Source organism: Protopterus annectens, chromosome 3.part0, assembly GCF_019279795.1.
Source record: "Protopterus annectens isolate FY-2018-M chromosome 3.part0, PAN1.0, whole genome shotgun sequence".
Classification (NCBI taxonomy): Eukaryota; Metazoa; Chordata; order Ceratodontiformes; family Protopteridae; genus Protopterus; species Protopterus annectens.
Genome location: NC_056731.1, coordinates 1500624548 through 1500643722, shown reverse-complemented (window position 1 = coordinate 1500643722; position 19175 = coordinate 1500624548). Strand labels below are relative to the sequence as shown.

Below are 19175 nucleotides of genomic sequence, written 5' to 3'. Positions count from 1 at the left end.
TTTCTCTCCCTTACTCTCCTCAACTGACTCTTGAACTCACCCTGTCCCAACAATCTACCATCTTCTGTCCTTCACCCAGCTGTTCTTTTCTTTTCTAATATTGTAACCCTAAATTGCTAGCACTACAGCCTTAATAATAGACTAATCAAATGCATTTAACTAATCCTGCCATTTCTAAGTGCTACTTACAATGAATTTAAGAGAATTTTTCACACAAAAAAGAGTATCATACAAATCATAGAATCATAGGTTCACAGGACATTACTAGGCTATCGAACCGGAGGTCATTTTAAGCCTAGCCATTCAACCCAATGTAATACTGTAAAGGTACTAGTCAAAACCCAAGTTTGCATTTATTGATGACTGCCCATGTCCAGGAGGGTTGTGGGTGCTATCCCCAGTAAGAATTTACTGTGCCACATCCAGTCATCCAGGTTCCTGTTCAACAGTGTCATAGTGGTGTTCTGTTTCACATGAATTGGTAGCCTGTTCCAAAGATGTGGCAGTCACTGGGAGATAAATCTGTCCCTCCAGCATATCCTATTTAAGTCACAGGCCATATTTAAGTCCCTGGAACAGGTAGCCCTACACCCATTTGATTTACGGATATGCAGTAAGTTCATTAGGTTTGGATCTTGGGTTGCTCTGTAGGCTAGGCATAAGTCTCCTGTAAGAAGTCTATATGATTTTGAGTATAGTGACAGAGACTTTAGTTGGTCCATGTAAGGCACATGCTGGATGCTCTTGAACTTCTCAGGTCTCTCTAATTGTTGTAGATGCTTAGTACTGTACATACCGAATGTTACTTATACCCTTTATAATGACTGAATAGCAATACTTAGATATGCATGTTTTTAAATAACTAGTTCTTCACAGTTTATAATACATTTTAATTAATTTAATGACTAACTGCTTTATTTAGAATTACTTGTCTTCTTAAGAAAATCATTGCTGTAGTAAGACTATGATCCTATCTTTATCTACATAACCTTTTGGTAGGTCTCATTTAATGCGTGGAACTTTTCTTCCTGGTTGTTCATTGAAAAGGGACTTTGTGCCAGTAGGACTTTGCCTATTAACAAAAGAAAATAAATACATAACTAAATAGTGTGTGTGTGTGTGTGTGTGTGTGTGTGTGTGTGTGTGTGTGTGTGTGTGTGTGTGTGTGTGTGTGTGTGTGTGTGTGTGTGTGTGTCTATATATGACTATAGCCTTTACAATTACTAGTATGACCTTCAAAGCTAGGTCTCATATAAACTGTCATGTCCATAAGACTAGGTGGCTTCCTATAATAAAATTTCAGAATACAATTTAATTTTAAATTTCATCTGACTGTATAATATATCAGTACTTCCTTAACAAATAGCACATAGAGTATAACAACATTCACCTCCGCTGGGCAGATGAAAAAAAAAATCAAAAGTATCCCTTACATAGGAACCCAACTCTTTGATGCAAGTTTCATGTAAATTTGCAGAAGAATATGCAATGCCACCCATATTCTTTCTAGGGACTCCCTTACCTGTAAATCAATGGTGAAGTATTTTAGTTTGTTAATTGTGATTATTAGTTGTTAATTTTCAGTTGTCTTCTTATTGGTTCGCTTTCCCCTTTGTCTTTTCTCCATGAATATTTAAGGCGATGCAAGTCTGTAGCCTATAGAATCTTGCGAAGGTGTATTGCTGATATACTAGCTCTTTTGGCTTATTTTATTTGTTTTAATAAAATGATTTTTTGTATCCCTTTTTCCAATTTGAGCTTTTATTGTGAACACACAATATATCAATGATTTACAATGTAATTAGAACTGCTACAGAGGACTGCTGAATGTAATCTTCCTTTCCACAGGAAGAGCTTTATGATGTATTCTATATGTATCGACATTGACTTTTTTAAAGAAAGGCAGGCTATGGGTTAATTTATATTTTTCCAGCACAACACACTTCATATTTAATGGGGTTTTTTTGCCTGCATGTTTTAGTGCATATTTGTCTGCACTTATTGATATACCCACGTGTAGATTCTTAAGTAAAACTGATTTCACAAATAAAGGTAGCTCCAAAATGTTCATAACATTTGTTTGAGGCATTTGAAAACAGCTGACAGCAGCATTTCTTTTCTTTTTCCAGGAATGCTTCTGTGGATAACCTTTTCTTCATCACTTGCAACAGGTTAGTCTTTATGTTTATATTCTACTCCTCTGCTGCATTCTAGATTTGTGTATGGTGAAAAATGGTATTTTGTTTAGGCAATAATAAAGTGAAAGGGATAGGAATATACATCAAAGTATGAGAAGTTAAGCCAGTACTATGCCATGCACTAGAAATAGGTGGCTTGTTAATAAGTAATTTCCATACTGCTAAGAAAATATCAACTAATGGAAGAAGAGCAATGTTTGATCTGGGCGTTCCATTGTACAGCTGATGAATAGCCTTCAATATTATAAACAAAAATACCTAGGCAAATGTTTTATGAGATGCTAGTCATTATTAGAACAGTCTTTTAAATGAAGAAGGCTGATAAGTTGGCACCATTCTTAGAATATAACTTTAATCAGGTTATTAAAATAGGTATACAGCCAGCTCTCAGTAGTATAGAGCACAGAGGCATACATTAGGAATGGAGTAGATAGCCTAACTAATATTCCCATTTCCCTACCAACTGAATAAACTGAGATCCTATTTAACCAAATGCTGACATTTTTCCTTCTGTCACTAAGAAATTCCTGTTTGTCCCATACATTTTATTTTATTTTTATTTATTTTATTCGTATAGGTAAGTGAGCCAGACGACAAATGCACTTTTTCACTCACAAAAAATAAACTACAAAAATGAAGAGATAAGTGTAGACATGTCAGTGTAAGTAGTGCAAGAGGTGGCACACTGGCATTTGGTGCAGAAAAATGTGGGTTCTAGTCTAATTCCAGTTAGATCTATTACTGATGCCACAGTTCAGCGTAACTAGGGGGTGCACTCCTGAGTGTGTCATCCTTCAGATGAGATGTTAAACCAAGGTCCCCTAGGCTTGAGTTGCTGATAGCTTGGGTGGAGGTAAAAGATCCCATGGCACTTATCATAAAGTGTAGGTATCCTTTATTTAACACAACATGAAAATCATTATTGATATATTTACATATTTAAAAAATGTGCATATTTACAGGCACATATAAACACATTTTTATTTTTTTACTATTTATCATTTTTTATAACTACCTCATTGTTATTCTTCCATAATTGACCCCACTCCTTCTTACACAACCATAATCTAATTTTTCACAATTGTATCTGACAAAATCTACTTCCCATTAAACAAAATGTCATTCAGTCTGTGAAGGCTGCCAGCCTAGCCAGATAGAAATTTATAGATAATTCTTTCATTTGTATATATTAGTGTAAGCCACAGGCATGTTGTGACTCTTTGATCTAAAGTCGGCTCCGGCCTGTCTAGATGAAGACATTCTTTCTATTGTTTTAACCAAGAGTTAAATTGCTTGATTTAAACATGCAAATGTATTTTTATTGCTCTGCTTCCTGACAAGCTGCAAGATAACAAAAGGAGATGTTAAGAATGTAAATGTAGTTTCTGTTAGCCTGGGAACCCAGGGAAGTGTGAAGAATGGTTGTAATGGGAAACAGGAATGTGGTTTTAAAAATAGAGAGAATCAGAGGGCATTAAGCATTTTTGTCTTGACCATCCAATTCATCAGCACTGCCTGTGTTCTATATATAAGTTATCTTAGACTTGTGTTTTCTCTTAGAGATAGCTAGAAACTAGAAAGATTAGACTAAGTGTTTTTCTGTGATGTCAGAACTGTACTACTGAATTATTTTAAGTATTTCTCTGTGATCTCTGAACTCTTGAATAGCACTGTAGTAAGAAGTATTGTCTTGTGTTTTTATTGTTTATTATTAAATATTTTAAAACATTTCAACTGTGACTGCTTTGTGTAGAGATAAATTAAGGTCTAAGAGTACATTGCATGTATATAAGGATCCTGCACAAAGTCACTCTAATAAGCCTTGACTGTTTAGTTATACTACCAATTGGATAATAATATTGCGCAGTAATAATTGGACACCCTTTTAAGAGCCTTTGACTAGCTGATAATTATTAGCTGGGTGGTGGCAGTGATTTCTGTCATATAGTCTGGGTAAAAGGGGAACAGCTGGAGAAACTGTGCCAGCCTTCTCCAGGAGTGTCTGTGTGGTTGTATAACCACTTCTCAAAGTGTGTGTGTGTGTGTGTGTGTGTGTGTGTGTGTGTGTGTGTGTGTGTGTGTGTGTGTGTGTGTGTGTGTGTGTGTTAGCTACTTGAGCCGGGACATGAAACACTGGTTGGACAGAGAGGGTGCTGGAGATTTTAGCTTGCCCAGCTGGCTGAGATCTGGACCCTTTAGCTGTGCCAGGGGAGAGTCTTATTGGGGACCTGGAGAGCAAGGGAGCGACCAGCCCCACACTGACTATGATCTCTGTGTGCTCTTAAGGGAAATTGTACTTTACTGTGTGTATTGGTTATCCTTTCCTCCTATATGTATATAAGGATCCTGCACAAGGTCACTCTAATAAGCCTTGACTGTTTAGTTATACTACCAATTGGATAATAATATTGCGCAGTAATAATTGGACACCCTTTTAAGGGCCTTTGACTAGCTGATAATTATTAGCTGGGTGGTGGCAGTGATTTCTGTCATATAGTCTGGGTAAAAGGGGAACAGCTGGAGAAACTGTGCCGGCCTTCTCCAGGAGTGTCTGTGTGGTTGTATAAACACTTTCATGTCCCGGCTCAAGTAGCTAACACACACACACACACACACACACACACACACACACACACACACACACACACACACACACACACACAGCCTTCCTGAAGACACTGGAGAGTATAAATGTCTCTCCAAACACCATCATATTGGGTGACTTCAACTACCCAAACATAGACTGGGAACATTACTCAAGCCCCAACACCCTAGCCCAAAGGTTCCTTGAGTTCATAAACTCAAATGCTATGGAAGAACTAGTCACCATTCCCACAAGAGGAGAAAATATACTAGACCTGATCATCACAAACATGGGGACAAAATGCTCCACACCGGAAGTATATCCCTCATTGGTGAGATCAGACCATAAATTAATCTCACTGGAGACCCACATCCCGCCCCCACTCCCAGCAAAAAAGACCACAGTAAAGAACTTCTCAAAAGCAAACTTCACACTTCTTAAGACTGGAGTGGTATCCTTCAAGGCCCCCGAGCCAGTGGAAACCACAACCCACGCTGCTGAAACCCTTACAAATGCCTTCTACAAGCACCTCCAGGAATGTATGGATCAAGCAATCCCTAATAAAATCAAGACCCTTTCCACCAAAGGCAGGCGCCCGGTCTGGTGGACTCCAGCCATAAACAAACTCTACAACAAGAGGAGAAAGCTACTACATGACAGAGCAAAATCCCTAAATGGGAAGGCATCTCTGATCAATACTAGCAAAAATCTATGATCACTCATAAAATCATCCAAGGCCAACTTTGAGAGAAAAATCGCTAATGACACAAAAGACAATCATAAAGCCTTCTTTAGCTATGTTAGAAACCTGGGTGGAAACTCCCAGATATGCTCAGAATTAGTCCAAAATGATAAAAAATCCACTGAACCCACAGCCATTCCCAACAAAGTGGCAGCCAGGTTCAGTGCAAATTTCTCCCTCCCCCCCCAAAAGGAGAAATATCTATCCCACCAGAGTCTAGCCTCCCAAACATCTCAGATGCCCAGGTGAGAGCTGCTCTCTCTAAAGCAAAAAACACAGCATCAATGGGACCGGACGGTGTCCCCGGCTGTGTGCTACATGAACTCAATGAGGAACTAAACCCACACATAAGGCTGCTGTTTAATCTTAGCCTTACTACAGGATACGTACCCAAAGAATGGCGTACGGCAACTGTGGTCCCACTCCACAAAGGCCCTGGAAATTACCGCTCCATAAGCTTGATGAGCCTTGTCTGCAAAGCTATGGAGAGGATCATAATGGAACTCATAAATAAAGACATTGGGGACCTACAGACACTGGATCCTACCCAATTTAGCTTTGTCAAGGGCAGATCCTGCCTCTTGAACTTGGTCGACTTTTTCGAAACAGTCACTAAGGCCATTGATGAGGGTAAGGCAGTTCACACAGCCTACCTTGACCTAGCAAAGCGTTGACACAATACCCCACTCGGGCATCATAGAAAAGCTCACCAGCTTAGATGTAAACCCATATGTCACAAGATGGGTTGCAAACTGGCTCAAGGACAGAACACACAGGGTTAGAGTTGCTGGTGCCATGTCAGACTCTAAGCCGGTCACGCGGTGTCCCACAGGGCTCAGTCCTGGGCCCCTCTTGTTCGGCATTTATTTTTCTGAAGTGCAGGCAAACATAGGGGATTGTGGCTGACAAAATTTGCAGATGACTGCAAACTGGGCACCATAATTGACACTCCATCAGACACAGACATCCTCCAGAAAGGTCTCATAGAAATGGATAACTGGTGCCAGAGCCATGGCCTTAAGCTAAATGCCAAAAATTTATAGTCATACCCTTTGGGAAAACAAGGTAACCCCTAATTACCACATAGGTGGTAATCCATTAAACACGGAAGAAGTTATCAGGGACCTGGGGACCCAAGTTGACAGTAACCTCTCTTTTGACACTCACATTGCCAAAGTGGTTAGGAAGACCTTCTACATTGCCCACCTGATCATGAAGGATTCACATCCAGATCAGGAGAGGTCATTGTACCCCTGTATTCTTCACTTATCAGACCAATGATTGAGTACAATGCCCCATTCGGAATGTACCTTACCCGACACCTGCAGCAGTTGGAAAGACCCCAAAAGTTCCTCACCAAAAGGATAAAGGGGCTCAAACATATGTCATACGATGCCCGACTGAAGAAACTCCAGCTCTATTCAGTCGCATACCGTCTGCTCAGAGGTGATCTGTGCCTGACATACAAGGCCATGTCCAAACCGGAATTAATGGACATGCTCCACCTCAAAAAATCCAAATCCACCAGAGCCACGAGAGCAAGAGACTTAAACCTCAACACGGATATAAATAGGACGTGCTGGAGGGACAGATTCATCACCCAGAGACTCCCTACACTATGGAACAGAATCCCAGTCCATGTGAGGCAGAGCCCCTCACTGACTCTGTTCAAGAGAAATCTTGACGAGTGGATGGGTGATCGTAGGTTTACCCCGGGAATCATCTCTGTATCACTGTTGGACAGAGGCACAGCAAACTAATGGGTATAGTATTCTCATCCTAAGGGGTGGTGAAAGCCACACACACTCTGGCTAGGCTTATAAATGCCCTAGGGCAGATAGCCTAGTATGAACCTATGAACCTATAAACCTATATGAGACTCCCTTCACTGGTGTTAGTGGTGAGGATTGAGGCTCCTTGATTGCTGGGCCAGAGCTTGGGCATCACATATTAATTGTTTGGCTGTGGTGGGATATCCACACCACATATTAATTGGTTGGCAAATACTAATTGGCTTATAGTGGTGTGGGTAGAGTGAATTCCTATAGCTTGTGTACAGTGAGCTTTAAAGGTGTTTTGTACTCTAAATCAGCCAGGCAGTGAATACTCCGAGTTGAGATCACAATTGTTTTATTTCTGTTGTTAGCTTAGTCAGTGTGAGCAGGCAGCATGTCAGCAGAGGTATATGGAAAGCTGACAAGGAGCCAGCTGGTGGAGATGTGCCAGGCTAGGGGACTGGTGCATGGAAACCTGACTAAGGCAGACCTGATTGCAGCCTTGGTTACAGTTGCAGCAGAAAACAGGAACCAGGAGGACAATCAGACTGGCAGTGGAGATATAATACCTTCAGAGAATGAACAGCTCAACCTTTCTGCAGAGGACTTAAAAATCCATCTTTAGCTAAGGAGACTTGAGTTGGAGGCCAGGCATGTGGAAATAGAAGCAACTGAGAGACTGAGGCATCTAGAGGCTGAGGAGAATGAGAAACTGCTATGCCTAGAAGCTGAGGAAAAAGAGAGGCAGAGGCAGCATGAGAAGGAGATGCTAACTCTTCACCAAAGTCATGGAGGTAATGGGGAAGGGAGTAACTGGACCCCAGAAGCACAACAGGTCAGTAAATGTCTTCCACATTTTAAAGAGGGGGATAATCTTGATAGTTTCATTCATATGTTTGCTGGGGTATGCAAACAGTATAGTGTTGACCAAAGGCTCTGGGTATGGTTCCTGACCCCCTTACTCCATGGTAAAGCTGTAACTGTGTTGTCAGAAATGTCAGATGTTGCATGTTTTAATTATACTGCTATTAAAAAGCATTTGTTAGAATTGTTTAAGCTAACACCTGAAACGTATAGGAAAAGTTTCATGAGCATAGACGCAAGGCAGATGAAAGTGTGTGTGAATATGTTGCTGAACTGAGCACTTATTTCTATAGGTGGGTGAGTGGATATCAGGTCACCGCTATTGAAGGGCTGACAGAATTTTTGGTGAGGGAACAAGCTCTTAGCACTTTGCCTGAGGACATGAGGATCTGGTTAGCTGATAGACAATGTGCTATTTCAGATATGTTGGGGAAGAAGGGAGACCTATACCTGGCAAGCAGGGCAGCCCTGCACAGGAAAGGGACCCTCAGTACTGCTCATGGGTCTAAAGGAACCCATGGTGGGTAGCAGAGACTGCCCCAACAGTATCTGCCCGTAGCAGGGGAAGCCACTAGTCCAGGTACACATCCAGGAGCTAGGGTTAAATGTTTTGAATGCAATCAGTAGGGCCATGTGGCATACAGATGAACACAGAGGCAAGGTGGGAAACAAAAGGTGAGAGAGCCAGTAAGGGGGAAAGTCAAAATGCCAATAGTAGGTTGTCTGGAGACAAAAAGGGTACCGAACTACCATCCTGCAGATGTCCTGATAGGAAAGGATTTAGATGAAGCGGTACCATGTGCTTATGCAGTTACACACAGTCAGGCTAGGAGACAAGCATGTGGTTCTGGTAGCCTGGGGGAGACCCAGACAGACTGCATACTTGCAGCCAGGAATGGTGAGGTGGTTACTACAGGGAGGGAGCTACCCTGTAGCAGTGAGACTGAAGGTGAGCCACAGCTGCTTGGGGGTACTCATGGTCCCTTGGACAGAGTAACTGCAAAGGCAGAGGTGAGTAATAGTACCCAGGCTGACAGTGAGGCACCACTGTCAGAGGATGCCAGACTTCCTGTGGAAGGGGAGCTGGGAAGGGTTACAAAGAAAGAGCTGAGACAGGCTCAGATCTCAGACCCTACATTGCAAAGCCTGAGGCAGGTAGCTAGGGAGACACCTGATTCTCAAGGAAAGGGGGAATCTATATACTGGGACAAAGGGTTACTATACAGAAAGTGTAGCCCTGAGGGAGGGCTAGAAGGTGAGAGAGTACAGCAGTTGGTAGTGCCTAGAGCCTACCATCTGGCACTTCTAGCCATAGCCCACAATATTCCCTTTGCAGGTCATATGGGCATAAAACATACAAAGAGGTATATTATGCAGAACTTCTATTGGCCTGGAATTTCCAGACATGTAACAGGGTACTGCAGGACCTGTGAGCAGTCCCAAAAGGTAGGCAAGACAGGAGACAAGGTGAGAGCTCTTTTGATGCCTTTGCCTGTGATTAAGGACCCATTTCAGAGAGTAGCTATGGATATTGTGGGTCCTCTGAGTACCCCAAGTTCCACAGAGAAAAAGTATATCCTAGTGGTAGTGGATTATACTACACGATACCCTGAGGCAGTGGCTTTGTCCTCCATTGAGGCAGAGAAGGTGGCAAATGCATTGTTAGAGATTTTCAGAAGGGTAGGGTTCCCAAAAGAAATACTGACTGACAGAGATGCCAATTTCATGTCAGACCTGCTGGCTTGTCTGTGCAAGTCCTATGTGATGAAGCACATGAAGATCACCACCTACCATCCCCAGAATAATGGTCTTGTTGAGAGGTTAAACTCTACAATCAAGTCCATGCTACTGGCATTTGCAGATCAGTTTAAGAGGGAGTGGGACAATTATTTGCCCCATCTGTTGTTTGCTTACAGAGAGGTTTCACAGGAATCCACAGGTTTTTCACTCTTTGAGTTGCTGTATGGGCATAGGGTGAGAGGAACTCTATATTTACATTCGAGATGAGTGGGAAAATGAGTGGAGTCTCACAAGGAGTCTGTTGTGGCATACATCCTAAACCTCAGGACAAGGGTCAGGGAACTCATGGGCTTGGCCCAGGAGAACCTGGCAGGAGCCCAACAACAGAAAAAGGTGTGGTATGACAGGAATGCTCAAGCTAGAGAGTATGGTGTAGGGCAGCAGGTAATGGTTCTCATTCCTGTCAGACACAACAAGATGCAAGCAGCTTGGGAGGGACCCTACAAGGTGGTAAGAAAGGTAAGTGATGTTAATTACATGGTGGAAATGCTATGCAGAAGGCAGGGGCACAAATTGTACAATGTTAACATGATGAAACCTTACCATGATAGGAAGGCCCATGTGCTGAGCATTTCAAGTGGATTGCAGAAGGAGTCTGAGGGAGATCTGGGGATTGATCTCCTCAGTGATGCTCGGGTTGACACCTCAGTGGAAGGGGTAGCAATGTCCCAGCAGCTATCTCCTACCCAGGTTTGGGAAATCTGAGCAGTGTTGCAGGAATTTGGGGACATGTTCACTCGGAAACTGGGGGTGCACCCACCCGGGGCAGCACCAGGTGGATACCAGACCCCAAAGGCCTATTAGGCAGGCCCCTTATAGAGTGCCTGAGAGAGTCAAACAGACTCTGAGGGAGGAGGTACAGGAGATGTTGTAACCAGGGGTGATTCAAGAGTCCAACAGTCCCTGGGCCTCCCCAGTGATGCTGGTGCCAAAGAAGGATGGCAGCACCAGGTTCTGTGTGTACTACAGGAAATTAAATAGTCACACAGAGTCAGATGCTTACCCCATGCCTAGGACAGATGAGGCCCTAGAACAGCTGGGTCGGGCTAAGTATCTTACAACCATTGGTCTTACCAAGGGTTACTGGCAGGTGCCCTTGACTCCCAGTGCTAGAGAGAAGTCAGCCTTTGTCACTCCTTTTGGCTTGTATACATTCACAAAGATGCCCTTTGGGAAGAAGAATGCCCCAGCAACTTTCCAGAGGCTGGTAGATCATATCCTAGCAGGAGAAGGAGGGTTTGCCCCTTGCTTACCTAGATGATATTGCCATCTACAACCATTCCTGGCCAGAGCACCTTCAGCATGTCAGGGAGGTGCTGGGCAGACTACAGAGGGCAGGGTTGACCATTAAGCCGAGCAAATGTCAGATGGGTATGGCAGAGGTCTCCTACCTAGGACATAGAGTGGGGAGTGGTAAGATAAGGCCAGAACCTGCCAAAGTTTAAGTCATTCAGGCATGGCCTTCACCTGTTACTAAAAAGCAGGTGAGGGCATTTTTAGGCACAGCAGGGTACTATAGAAAGTTCGTCCCCAGTTAGAGTATCATAGCTGCTCCCCTCACAGACCTGACAAGGGAGAACAGGCCAGATAAGGTAGTGTGGATCCCAGCATGTGAGCAGGCATTCCAGAAGCTTAAAGAAGGTTTGAGAGGACCCCCTGTGTTAACCAATCCATATTACAGCAAATAGTGTGTTGTGCAGGTGGATGCTTTGAACCATGGGGTGGGGGCTGTACTTAGCCAGATTCCTTCAGAGGGGGAAGAGCACCCAGTGGTTTATCTCAGTTTTAGGCTCCAACCCAGTGTGGAATGCTATGCAACTGTAGAAAAGGAATGTCTAGCCATAGTGTGGGCTCTGCAGAAACTTCAGCCTTATCTGTATGGAAGGAAATTCACTGTTATGACAGATCACAACCCCCTAACATGGTTAAACATAGCCAGCCAGCAAAATGCCAAGTTGCTAAGATGGAGCCTGGGGTTGCAAGCATATGATATGTCAGTGCAGCACCACAGTGGGGTTAGCAATGTCAATGCAGATGGGCTCTCAAAACAGGGAATGGGGTAAGGTACACTCAGGTAGACCTAATCCTCTCAAGCAGCATTTCTCAAGGGTCACTTAAACTAGCTTGAATTCTCCAAGGGGGTGGATGTGAAGGCTGCCAGCCTAGCCAGATAGAATTTTATAGATAATTCTATCATTTGTAAATATTAATGTAAGCCACAGTCATGTTGTGACCTTTTGATCTAGTCTGCTCCAGCCTGTCTAGATGAAGACATCCTTTCTATTGTTTTAACCAAGAGTTAAGTTGCTAGATTTAAACATGCAAATGTATTTTAGTGCTCTGCTTCCTGACCAGCTGCAAGATAACAAAAGGAGATGTTAAGAATGTAAATGTAGTTTCTGTTAGAACTGGGAACCCAGGGAAGTGTGAAGAATGATGTAATGGGAACCAGGAATGTGATTTTAAAAACAGAGAGAATCAGAGGGCATTAAGCATTTTTGTCTTGACCATCCAACTCATCAGCACTGCCTGTGTTCTATATGAAAGTTATCTTAGACTTGTGTTTTCTCTTAGAGATAGCCAGAAACTAGAAATATTAGACTAAGTATTTTTTCTGTGATGTAAGAACTGTACTACTGAATTATTTTTAAGTATTTCTCTGTGATCTCTGAACTCTTGACTAGCAATGTGTAGTAAGAAGTATTGTCTTGTGTTTTTATTATTTATTATTAAATATTTTAACACCTTTCAACTGTGGCTATTTTGTGTACAGATAAGTTAAGCTCTGAGTACATTGCATGTATATAAGGATCCTGTAACAAGTAACTCTAATAAGCCCTGACTGTTTAGTTATACTACCAATTGGATAATGATATTGCACAGTAAAAATTGGGCACTCTTTTAAGGGCCTTTGAGTAGCTGATAAGTATTAGCTGAGTGGTGGCAGTGATTTCTACTGTATAGTCTGGGTAATAGGGGCACAGCTGGAGAACCTGTGCCAGCCTTCCCCAGGAGTGTCTGTGTGGTTGTATAACCTCTTCTCAAAGTGTGTGTGTGTGCCAGCTACCTGGGCAGAGAGACGAAGCATTGGTTCCACAGAGGTACCTCACAAAGAGGATTACTGGACTCAAACAAATGCCCTACACTGACCGCCTCAAAAAACTCCAGCTTTACTCCGTAGCATATCGCCTACTCAGAGGTTATGTCTTCCTAACATATAAATCTATGTCATACCCAGAGCTGTTGGACATGCTACACCTAAAGAAATCCCAATCCCTCTGAGCTACATGCTCTAGGGACCTAAACCTTCTCACCACAATAAACAGGACATGCTGGAGGGATAGATTCCTATCCCAGAGACTTCCCATACTCTGGAACAGGCTACCCATCTATGTCAAGCAAAGTTAGCACTCTTCAAGAAGAATCTTGATGAGTGGATGGAAAATAGGAAATACACCCTTGGGATCACTTCTGTCTCTGCTCGACAGTGGCACAGGAAAATAACTTTCTTGGGTGGCGTAAGCCAGGGAACCTTGTTGGCTAGGCTTACGTAGGCCCTTGGGCCGATAGCCTAGTACCTACCTATGAACCTATGGTTGGACAGAGAGGATGCTGGAGATTTTAGCTTGCCCATCTGGCTGAGATCTGGACCTAATAGGTGTGCCAGTGGGGAGTCTTATTGGGGACCTGGAGAGCAAGGGAATGACCAGCCCCAGACTGTTCTCTGTGTGCTCTTAAGAGAAATTGCACTTTACTGTGTGTATTGGTTCTTTCCTCCTATATGAGATGCCCCTCACTTGTATTAGTGGTGAGAATTGAGGCTCCTTGATTGCTGGGCCAGGGCATGGGTGTCACACAGTCTTTCACTCTAAATAACCCATATTGCATAAAACAAATTCTTATCTATCACTCTTCCATATTCTTTCTTCTTCTTCTTCTTATAATATCCATACACAAATCATATTCATATCTATATTGCTTATGTCATTAATATTATTTCCTGAGTTCTACCACTCTTTTACATTTCAAAAAACATGCCTTGTTGTCTCCTCCCCTCTACAAAATAAGTACACTCTTTCAAGTTTCTTTTTATATGGCATATTTCCCTTTTTTGGTAATGTGTTTATTACCAATCTCCACTGGAAATTCCGACACTGTACTATATTGGTACACCAGTTTTTCCTGACTTTATTGGCTTTAATCACTTCTTCTGGTAAATTTTCCAATGGATTTACATAATAATACTCTTTTGTCACATTATTATACCACACCCCTCTATATTTCTCTGTATCATCAATTTTTATTTTCCATTTTAGCATTTTTTTCTGGATATTTTTTAAATTTCTTCATTTACGTATTCTTTGTCTGTTTTTCTTATTCCCATCATCTCCCAGAACTGTTTATACTTATATTTAAACACTCTCACTATTAAGTTCTTATTCTTTTTCTTTACTCACTTTAATACTCTATAAAAGTTACAAAAGCAGAATAAATAACTGAGTTTAGTAACTGCAATCGTCCTTCATCCTCACTAATATACAACATACCTCTTTTCACTGGGTTTAATCTTGAACCCAATATGAAAGGAAATACCAATTGCATAGTTTCATTTTATATTTTTTCTGGGATCATAGAAACATTTGATATATATGCTAGTTTTCCATTAATACAGAATTCACCAGATAAACATTTTTCTGAAGGTTAATCTATATGTCCTCCACAGAAGACACATTTTTTTCATTTCTTCTTTTTTTCAAAACTTCCCATTACATCATAACTACATAATTTTTCCAAATGTTATTCCTAGAAAAATACTTCATTAATTGACAATTACACACCCACAATTTTCACCACATCACTCAAAGTCTTACTTTTATCTTTATTCAAGGACATTCCAATTTCCTTTAAACGTTCATTCAGACAAGCCAAAACGTCCCTCATCCATATTTTGTTCTTAACAAATACCACTATGTCATCTATGTATGTCAAAACTAATGGAATCACTACTTCCTTTTGCATCACATATCTAGCATATTTCATTTTATAATCTTCTTCACTCACTATCACATTCATTACCAATGCAAACAATATTTCACTCATGGAACATCCTTGTCTTATACCAAACTTCGGCCATATTTCTTTACTCAACCACCCATTCACTGACACTCTCACTCTGTTATTTCTATATGCTGACATACACACTATCTTAATTCTATTACCTATTCCATACTTCCTCCAGAACATCCCACAAAGCATCATATCCTATTATATCAGATGTCTTGCTAATATCACCTACCATAAGTTTCACATCCTCCCGCTTACTTTTAATATCATCCACAATTACTCTTCCAACCAATAACAAATCTTGACATTCCTTCCCTTTTATGCCATATAAACATTATTCTTTGGTATCCCTTGTGACACCCCTGCACTGGCCCAGTAATCAAGGAGCCTCAATCCTCACCAATAGCACCAGTGGGGGATGTACATTGGAAGGATGACAGGTGCACACACAGTATTTGCAAATGCAGCTCTCTGCATCAAGTGCAATTTTCCTTAAGTCCTCACAGAGACCACAGTCAGTCTGGTTTCTCCCTCTTTTTCCAGATCCCCAATTAGACTCCCCACTGGCTCAGCTATACAGTTGAGATCTCAGCTGAGTGGCCAAGCCAAGACCTCCAGCACCCTCTCTCCAACCAGTGCTTTGTGTCCCTGCCCAAGTAGCTGACACACACACTCTTTGAGGTTTGATTTTATATACACACACACACATACACATACACACACATGCACACACGCACACACACACACACACACACACACACACACACACACACACACACACACACACACACACACACACACACACACACCTTTGAAAGGCTGGCACAGGTTTACTAGCTATACCCCCTTCTGCCCAGACTATAAGGTAGTTATTACTGCCACCAGCCAACTCTTTATCACCTACTTTAAAGCCCTTAACATAGGATGTCCAATCTTACTGTGTAATGTTACTATTGATACAAATGGCAGTTTGACCAAGAGCAAGGCTATTAGGAGTGGCCCATACAGTGTCACCAAATAAATATGCAAGTACTCTCAGAACTTAAATATGACTCAAAAAGATCAGCCACAATGAAATGTTTAAATATATTTAATAATAAATAATAAAAGAACAAGACAATATTAAATATATATGTACAGAGATATCAGAGTTCAAAATCACAGAAAATATTTAAAACAATGTTGCAGGACAGTCTCAAATAAATAAAGAAAAATATCTAAGCTATGCATTGCTATATTTTTGACTGAATCTAAGCAAATCCTACCATTCCCTAGTGCACTTACTTAATTAGAGCAGCAAGACAGATGTGGTGATTAGATCTTGATGTTGTCAGGTCAAAGATAAGATACAGAATGCTATCTCTCTCTCAGAAAGTTCTTAAATTAATATCTCAAATATTGCTGCTGGGATAGCTTGCAGAATGACATTGTTTCTTGTCATCTGACTCTATCAAAGGTAAAACCCCACTGCTGAAAGCTAGCAGTATTCAGCATCTACCTGTGAAAATACATAGACCTCAGATCTTTTGGCAAATGGTGGAAGTCATAAAACAATTTACATCCCTCCACATTTAAAGACAACACAAAAAACTTCCCTAGTACAGACATTATGTCTCCTGCCACACTGAAACTGAAAGATAACATTTTTTATTGCGTGGCCATAAAGTAATTTAATTTCAGATATTTTTCTGAAGTTAATCTCCTGTGTCCCAGTTGCCACTGTTAAAATATATACATTTAAACAGTTATAATAGTGTATATACATTTCTGTTCTTTTCCAGTAGGGTAGACTGTGGATACATCTTTAAGCACTTTGCAAACACACACTTCTGTACCAGCAATTTGATATATAACTGATCTACAGTTCTAATACATTTGTAACAAAAGTATCTTTTATGTTTCATGTTGATATTCAGAGATGACATATAGTTATTTACAAAATTCCTGATAGCTGGGCTCCTTTCATGATATCCCTCATCCTTCCTTTCATTCTCGTCTGTTTTATTCTCATAAAAAATTATAATCTTTGTTATTTAACGTGATGGGGGTTCCAATTTTTTATTTCATTCTTCTCATCTTTCTTCCATATAAATGTTAATATCCCACTAAACAGCCCTTCATAAACAAACCCTGCCTTTGACCATTCATTCAGTGCATTTCAAAATACTCTCTTTACCAATCCATTAATTTCTTGTACATTCCATACCCTATACCATCTGGGCTTGATATTAAATCAGTTACTTTCCTAAGTATTCACTAAAAAGTTATTTATATTTCAAATTCTCCCTTAACTCATCCCAGAAATATGTTTTCCGTTCCATTATCTTTTATTTCCCTTCATTTTATTCATATATATTTTCTATATACTGTACTACAATACTCATAATTTGCTTTTGTGTTTTTTTACCTATCCTTTTACATTTTTCATTCCCCTCATAATAATATCCTCCTTTACTATTTTACCCAAATATGCAGATTACTCATCCCTTCTACCTTGTAAATAATATCTCTGCCTAAACAGTAATGCCTTCTTTTTTTCTTGATTTATTTTATGTATTTTCCATATCATAATGTTCTATTGTATTATTCTCAAAATTATCTATTTCTATATATTTTCCCATAATTCCGTTTCTCTTCCTTTCTTTCATCATCCTACCATTGAAAAAAAAACTTTTTCTACTTCTTTTTAAATTCAATCCACCATTCAAACAAGTTTTTATAAAAGTCCTTCATGCTTAAATGATCCTTCCATAACTGCAATACTTCCCTCTCTCCAGTTTCATCACATAATTTCTCATTAATTATTTTTTGTTCCCTTTCCTGTTTTAATACTTCCTTTCTTTCATCACCTCCATCCATATTGCTAATTGGACTGAAAAACTTATCACAACTGTATCACCATCTGCTACCCCCAAGTCTTCCGATAATCAAAATAATCAATTTCATATCCGTGTCCCCCTTCTATAAGTCCATTGACATCTGTTCCATACAACTAATTTGCCACATTTTATCACTTCCTGTATTTTTAACATCTTTCCCTTTCTTTTTACATTTTCCCCCTAAATAACAACAAAACTCCCCTGCAGTTATAGTTTTCATATTAACCACCACATAGTCTAATATTTGATTAAACGGATTCTCTCTTTCCTTGCTAGTTATATATGCATATAATTCTATAATTCTCTAAACATGTCCTCTGCACCTGACATCCACAACAGCTAACTTTGTTAACTTCCCATCCTTACCAACATTACATCTAGTATCGTCACTGTTTTTTACAGAACACAGACACTCCAGAACTTCTATATTACATTTCCATCCCACAATTTTTCTTTTTGCAGTCTTTATTCACTTGTCATATCGAACAACTGTTTCTCCAAATTCTCACTTTCCATCTCCAAACTCTCCATAGCTTTTCTCTCCTCCTCTGTGCTGCTGCTTCCCTTAGGCGTCTTCCTTGCTACTGTAAGAGCCCTCTGGTACTCTCTAGCAGTTCCAAAGAGTAGAGGCAGTTCCCCAATGCCCTGGCCAAATTACCCTAGTAATATAAATACCACCTCAGATCTTCCCTAAAAAGTGGTTACTAGAGTAGTGGGACTTAACTAGTCATCAATGGATAAATAAATAAATAAATAATGAGTACAAAACATGCTTAAGAAAGAATTTAATTAATCCAGATAATTAATACTGTTAATTCTAAAAATAATTAAGTACTTCAGTATAGGTTTTCGCTGTATGTGAACTGTATGCAGGTAGAATAATACAGCTGTGGTTGTGCCTACATACAGTTTTGAGTCCAAGAAATGGCCTAAGCTGAGTGATGAATGAAAACTGACTGGTTAACTGAAACATGGAAGGAAGTTCCAGAGAAAGAAGCTTGTGTTACAAAATGTCATGCCTGTGCAAGCTAGTGAGTACTGGGGAACAGCATCAGATAGTTGAGGATTAAAATGATCTTGTGAATTCATTCTTAGAAAGGCAGTGGTGTTGGCACAAACTAGCCCTAGTAGTAAACTACAAGATCTTCTTCTATGCTCTTTACAATCTTTTAGCCCCCCTCCCCAACAACCAGCACTGAACACGTTTGAATATTTGTTCTTCCTACATTGACAAGAACCATATCTATTCATTTTCCATCTAGGATGAAG

General features: G+C 40.5%; 1 protein-coding gene across 1 annotated transcript in view; it reads left to right on the top strand.

Moving 5' to 3' along the window:
• The first annotated feature begins 2131 nt into the window (after positions 1-2131).
• LOC122796789 (C-type lectin mannose-binding isoform-like) overlaps positions 2132-19175 on the top strand; it is a 525560-nt gene continuing 508516 nt past the window's right edge. Inside the window, exon 1 of the mRNA XM_044065519.1 lies at positions 2132-2171. Coding sequence (XP_043921454.1) covers positions 2132-2171 — 40 coding nt within the window. The remainder of the gene's footprint in view (positions 2172-19175) is intronic.